The 7147-nt window shown below is 40.4% G+C and overlaps 1 protein-coding gene across 3 annotated transcripts; it reads left to right on the top strand.

Annotated features, from left to right (window-relative positions):
- On the top strand, positions 1 to 6558 carry grap2b (GRB2 related adaptor protein 2b). Of its 3 annotated transcripts, none has more exons than XM_080455418.1 (7): positions 1 to 138; positions 754 to 841; positions 1896 to 1987; positions 2628 to 2747; positions 4035 to 4203; positions 4760 to 4828; positions 6142 to 6558. In XM_080455418.1, exons 2-7 carry the CDS (start codon positions 764 to 766, stop codon positions 6325 to 6327), a joined length of 714 nt encoding a protein of 237 aa, XP_080311544.1. In that variant the 5' UTR covers positions 1 to 138; positions 754 to 763; the 3' UTR covers positions 6328 to 6558. The 3 variants fall into 3 exon arrangements, with proteins under 3 accessions (XP_080311544.1, XP_080311542.1, XP_080311543.1); XM_080455416.1 differs by having other exon boundaries at positions 4035 to 4221; XM_080455417.1 differs by lacking the exon at positions 1 to 138 and adding an exon at positions 193 to 437 and having other exon boundaries at positions 4035 to 4221.
- Positions 6559 to 7147: the final 589 nt, after the last annotated feature.

Raw genomic sequence — 7147 nt, 5'->3', positions numbered from 1 at the left:
TTCTGCAGTTGCAGCAGCAGTTGCAGCAGGCCACCAGCACATCCTGTTAACTCGTTGCATCATTGCATCTCCTCCAGAGCTGTACCCCCTAAGCTAACTGCCTGAAAACAGGCTCAACAACAACATAGAGCGTGCGTGGTGAGTAGCACAATGCTTCTGTCCATTACATACTTTAATACCGATTTATTGATAGACCGTTACATATTCACTTATTCTGATACCAGTGCCAGAATCTAAGCTCAAAAAGTTCTGAAGAACCATTCAAAGGAACAAAGGGGATTTTTATTTATGTATTCAGTGCTATTGGCAAGACCTGCTCTTACACCATTAGGATGTCATTTAGAAATGCATACAAATTCTAAAGCAAATCTGTTCCTGCTACAGTGAGTGTTCTGGAACAAGGACCGCTTGTTCCGTGAAATAGACTGTGAATGAAGGTAATCTCCAAAATCTTATCTACAGTATTAGCGTCACAGATGAAAGATGAGGACTTGTTCTGCTGACTGATAACACAGTGTGATGCTACAGTATGAGAAATCAAATAATTGAAAAGGTCTCTTCAAAGTTTTTTTTTTACTGTTTGCTTTTATGACACATTGTGTCAGAAGCTTGTTGTTGTTGTGTGTAGTGAAATGTATCCGCTATAACTTAAAACTAAGCTCAATCCGTTGCTGTTTTCTACTTCTCACTCTGGCTCTTGTCCCCCCACCCCTCTCTCTCTCTCTCCTATTTCCCGTTCCTCTTCTCTCTCAGTCCTTGTGCCATGGAGGCAACAACCAAGTATGAATTTGTCGCCACAGCTGACGATGAACTAAGCTTTAGAAAGGGAGACCAGATAAAGGTATGGACAGATAACACACACACACACACACACACACACACACACACACACACACACACACACACACGCGCACACACACACAGTTCCGAGTTAAACCCCGACTAACTGTGGTTGTAGTAGAAACCAGGTGAGCTTTGCATCTGTGTGCTCCTACAGTATGTTTTGTCTAGTTATATCGTGAGCTCTATCCAACTTTTCTTCTTTTTGGCATCATTGCAAATATAGTATATCTGGTTTTGAATGCCAGACATTTACAATGTAGATTTATAAGCCAGTATTGTACTCAGTTACTCAGTAATGTCAATACAGTACTGTTTGTAGCTACTAGCAGCTTCCTCCTCTCATTGTGTCATCACTGTGCAACTCCATTCCGCTAGGTGTACACACACACACACACACACACACACACACACACACACACACACACACACACACACACACACACAGACGCACACGCCGCCTTGCCCCATATGCCTAAACCTTTTAGGCATTTTTGACTACCGGTATTTTGATAAACATTTTAAAATAGTTCAAATAGCCGATAACATGTTGTGAGCTTGTAGATCGGCTATTTGAACTATTTCAAAAGTTTTTTTCAAAATAGCAAGAAATGCCAAAATCTTTTAGGCATAAGAGGTAAGGCGACATACAAGATTGGGCCCACAGGCTTTTTAGAACTTCTAATTTTAAGTCATTTTGATATAATTACAGGAAAAAAGAAACTGACATTGTTGTTTAGATATGAACTACTGTAGTATACTGTAAATATAAGAATTTGTCCCTTATACAGTATTTTGCAAAAAATACTATTAAATGGGAATTTCAATTTAAAACACTAATTTTCACGTCTATTCAGACTTTTGTGTGAACCCCCGGACGGTTTAATCTGCTTGATATTTTGGTATTTGATATTCATTCGATCAGACAAGCCCATTCATATATAAGCCCATTCAACTTCAAATTACACCCCGCCCCCCCTTCCCCCCGCCAAATAAAACAAAAGAAAGAATGAGTCCTTGAGACTCAAAGTAATTTAAAATGTCCCTCTCCTCAGATCCTGGGAACTAATGATGACTGGTACAAAGCAGAGTGTGCCGGGAATGAGGGCTTCGTCCCCAAAAACTACATTGACTTGCATCTTCCCAGGTAAACAGCCCATAAAAAAGAAATGTAGCACAGAGAGTAGATAATGAACCAAGAGTGAAGAAGAGCATAATCTTACATGAATAAACAACACTTCAATGCCGGGTACTTGAGATAAGGAAGCATAAAATTGGTATCCCAAGCAGATTTTCTGAATGGTAAGCTGAAAAAAAACCTTATGTGAAAAACTCTGCTGTGGTAATTTCACACATTTGCGTAGATCAGCTGTTTTGGACAGCTACAGCTTAACAGAATCCTGTTGTGCCTTAACCTTCATAGCAGGACACAAAACAAAACAAAACAGCATTGTCATACTTCAGTAATTTTGTCTTTTTACCAAATGTATGCAGCAGTGCATTATGCTACTGTACAAGCAAGATCAACAATGAAAATGCTCCCTTATAAGACTAAGAAAAGGGGGGGGGGTGGAGAGATAGAATAACACAATCCATGTATCGACCACAGTAAAGGACTTGCTGAAAATTCTCTCTTTCACATACCACACACACACACACACACACACACACACACACACACACACACACACACACACACACACACACACACACACACACACACACACACACACACACACACACACGCACACACGCATGCACCCACCCTCTCCACCATCATGTTGCAGTTGGTACCAGGAGGAAGCCAGTCGGACTGATGCTCAAGAAAGGTTGATACACCAGCCTCCAGGGGCCTTCATCATTCGGGGCAGCCAGAGCTCACCTGGAGACTTCTCCATCTCCGTCAGGTGTGTGTGTGTGTGTGCGCGTGTGCATGTGCATGTGCGTGTGCGTGTGCAATCCACCACAGAAGGGAGTGGTGCTGGTGAGTGACAGTCTGGTGAGCTATTTCCTCTGTCCCTCACCTTTCTCTCACCTCCATCTCACTGTATTAATGAACTGAGCTCTGCATGCAAATCCCTGCCACCCACCCCTGCTTTCCTGCATGCAACTGTTACTACTTCTCAGCCTCGGCTGGGCAATTAAACGGAAATATATCAAAACCAATATTTAGAACCAATAACCGACTTAATCTTGCTCATGTAGGTTAATCGAATCATCGAGAAGCACTTTTTTAATACAGTATATATATTTTTGTATTTCTTATATATATCGACGAATCGACACAAAAACCTTCCGCTCGATTTTTTTATAATCGACTAGTCTGATTAACCACTTCACCCTTTTTTGGGCGGTGAAACCGCCCCTATAAGTGAGATTTGGAAAAATGTACATTTTCCTGCGCTGTGATCTGGGCCCAGGAAATTTGTAGAATTATCCTGCGCTGTGATTGGCCAATCACAGTCTATTCAGGACTGTGATTGGCCAGTGTCACATGACACATGTGCATAGCCCTATATAAGCAACCATAACTTGAAAAAAACCAAAAATTTGTTTTTTTCAAGTTATGGTTTCGTCCATCATAAAGAGTGTTTCAATAAATGTATTTATCTTTTGTACATGATTGGTTGACTCCATTCAGTATTGTGATTAGCTAGCAAGACACCGCCCACTTCACACAGGGTGTGATTTCTTTTTATACTTCGTTGTACAATGGTGGTGGCGTACAGAAATCTACAAGCGATCTACAAGCTCAAAACGCGTCGCATCGCAGTATGTTGTGAGCTTATAGGTCTGCTATTTTCACTATTTCTTTTAATAATTGTTCATTAATCGTAATCAAGGCAAAAGTTTGAAATAATCGTTATATTGATTTGAAGTCATATCTCCCAGCCAGCCCTATAGTCTCAGACACCTCTCTCTCCTCTCCAATGATACCTACAGAGACTCAGTTTCCATTGCACCCTCTAGAAGGCCTTGATCAATCCAAGTGCTCCACAAAAGAAAATACTTTAACCACTTAAGCCCTATTTTATTCTTCATCGTGGTGCCGCACAGCGAAAATAGTCGACCTTCAAGCTCACAACAAGTCGCGTTGCATTTTGAGCTTGCAGATCTACCTAGACACCTAGTTTAATGTGGTTAAGAGGGGGTTCTTCCAGTTTGCACAGTAGTAATGTTCTATTCTATTGCAGGCACGAGGCAGACGTGCAACACTTCAAGGTTCTGCGGAACAGCAGGGGGCAGTATCACCTATGGACAGAGAAATTCCCCTCTCTCAATCAGATGGTGGATTACTACAAGACCACCTCTGTCTCCAAACATACCAGGCTCCTCCTTCTGGATATGGAGGAAGAACAACAGGTGGTTGCTGCTGTTGATGTACTAATGTACTAATATATAATATATATATATAATGTAGTATATCAGTTTTTGTCACCAAGCAACACCATCGTGCATCGTGCTCGTGAGTATAAATTAAGCTTAAGATTCCCAGGCTAGGGTAGGTACCCTCACAAAAATTTTTTTGGTAATCCTGGTCTCTATACTGCCTCCCCCGGTGCCTGATGGAGGGGAAAGGAACTGGTTGGAATTACATGTTCCTTCCACGCGCTACGTCCTACCGGGGAAACCCCCCCCCCTGGCAGGTGATATGAAGCGGCCTGCTCAATCCTCATGCATTGAAGGAAGCATGAGCTCAGGGCTCTCCCCAGGCTGGCAGAGGGAGAGTAGCACCCAGGATTCCGATTAGGCCCTGGTGTCAAAAAATGGGTTACCAAAATCATGGGATAAAAAAATAAATAAAATAAAAAGATTCCCAGGTGAATGCCCCAGTTTCTCCTGATATTGACGAGTAGGCTGCTGATTTGGGATTAGGTGACATTGCTGACCTTGATGGGTGCTGTGTGTGTTCTGACAGGGGAGAGCACCCAGAGGAAACCTACCGCCCGTCCCCGCTTCTCGTCCTACACAGGCTCAGCCACCACAGGTATGTTAAATTATCTTAAAAAATTGGGCACAATAAATATATATTTACAATATTTAAGGTATATTTGTAACTGTCATTCGTTTGTCTGTGTGTCGCTTGCTGAAAATGGCAGGGCTTGTAGATTGGCTATTTTCGGCGAGCGGCATGTGGTGTAAAGTAACTAAGTACATTTACTCAAGTAGGCTACTGTACTTACGATTTTTTTGGGGGTATTTTTGGGCGGTGAAACCGCCCCTATAAGTGAGGTTTGGAAAAATGTACAAATATCCTGCGCTGTGAAACCGCCCCTATTAAGTGAGGTTTGGAAATTTGTACAATTATCCTGCACCGTGATTGGCCAATCACAATCTATTCAGGACTGTGATTGGCCAGTGTCACATGACACATGTGCATAGCCCTATATAAGAAACCATAACTTGAAAAAAACCATAAATTGGTTTTTTTCAAGTTATGGTTTCGTCCATCATAAAGAGTGTTTCAATAAATGTATTTATCTTTTGTACATGATTGGTTGACTCCATTCAGTATTGTGATTAGCTAGCAAGACACCGCCCACTTCACACAGGGTGTGATTTTTAATTTACTGGAGTATTTCCAATTTTCAGTACTTTTACTTCTGCTTCTATACATCTCACAGGCAAACATTGTACTTTTTACTCAACTACAATTATTTTAAAACTTTAGTTACTGGTTACTTTGTAGATTTTGATTATTATTACAAAACATACATTAACCACTTCTCTTGTGCATATTTTTCACTCTTCATACCAGTAACCTGTAAGCTGATTGTATGACGTTCTGTATAGTAGTGTATATCTGTCTGTCTCTTATATGTCATCATGATTTGTGTGCATGGGGATCTCATCTTTAACAAGCTCAGTGCTTAATGAGTCTTCCAGTTTAGTAGACCTTGTATTGTGAATTTGTACTTCCATGTACTGATGTTCTCATGTCTTTCTAAATAAAGTACATCAATCAATCAATCAAACCACTTCAGCCTAAACCTTTGCTATTTGAAAATAGCCGATCTACAAGCTCACAACGCGACGCGTTGTGAGCTTGCAGATCTGCTATTTTCAAAAGATTTCTATACATTTTGAACACTTGAAATGGGACATTACTGCATAATGAGTACTTTCTACTTTTGGTACTTTAAGTACATTTTGATACCCAATGCTTTTGTACATTTACTCAATTTTGTCAATTTTGTCAATTTTGAATTCCGGACTTTTGCTTTAGTATTTCTAAATTGCAGTGTTGATACTTTTACTTCGCTCACTGTCACTCACTGTGTGTTGCTCTGTCCCCTCCAGCCCAAAGCTCCGGCCATGCAGCAGGTGAAAGCTCTGTACGCCTTCAACGCCGAGGAGAAAGACGAGCTGGACTTTAACGCTGGTGACATCATTGAAGTCGTAGAGCGTTCAGATCCATCCTGGTGGAGAGGGAGGCTGCGGGGAAAAACGGGCCTTTTCCCTTCCAACTACACCACACCTGTTTAACAGAACAGAACACACACAAGCATACCACTTCAATTATATACAGAGAATAAACTGTACCGTATACAAAATATGATATAAATACATATATATATTTATATACGTTTTTTTTATCTGTCATTTAAATCTGATATTTTTTTTATATCTTTTACGATGTAATTTTGTATGCATTTTCTATACGAGAGAGTACAGTGAAATAGCATTAGGCATTACATTAAATTGAGGTCAACCTGGCATCCCCATTTTAGGCATGTAATTATTAGGCAAAACCTTCCAAAAAATGTAAAAGAATAAAAAAAGAAATAGCCCATTTACAAGCACGCAACGTGGCACGTCGCAATACATTGTGAGCTTATAGATCGGCCATTTGTCATAAGAAGTATATAGGGCTTAAGTGGTTAAGTGCAATATCGACCGAGTGAGGAATTAAATTACATCCATTAAATAGCTGTTTCCATAAATTGTAGTAGCCTACTTTCTAAATGATTGTAGTTTATGTTCTTGGGTAATTAAAATAAGCGTCCCCCAAAAATGTGTAAGTGATGAAGTGCAATGCTGAAACTAGGCCTATGCCTTGAAACAATTTGGTACAATGCATAACAAAAGTATATTTGACATTGGTTTATATAGCATCCTAGATGAGGCCTATATTTGCTTTCAATGAATGATGACAGCTGGAAATGTCTGTGGTTTGTTGAAATTAAGGCTTCAGATATTAAATTCAGTTCCATACAATTCCATGTTTGGTCACATGTTGCTAGACAAGTTCAATCAATAACATTACTAACTTTACTCCAGTTATCTGAGCCACAGTCGCACACGT

The sequence above is a fragment of the Gymnoscopelus braueri genome (genome assembly GCF_963280865.1).
Source record: "Gymnoscopelus braueri genome assembly, chromosome: 2".
NCBI lineage: Eukaryota > Metazoa > Chordata > Actinopteri > Myctophiformes > Myctophidae > Gymnoscopelus > Gymnoscopelus braueri.
The sequence above is the reverse complement of the archived record's forward strand: the minus strand, read 5'-3'. Positions and strand labels throughout refer to the sequence as shown.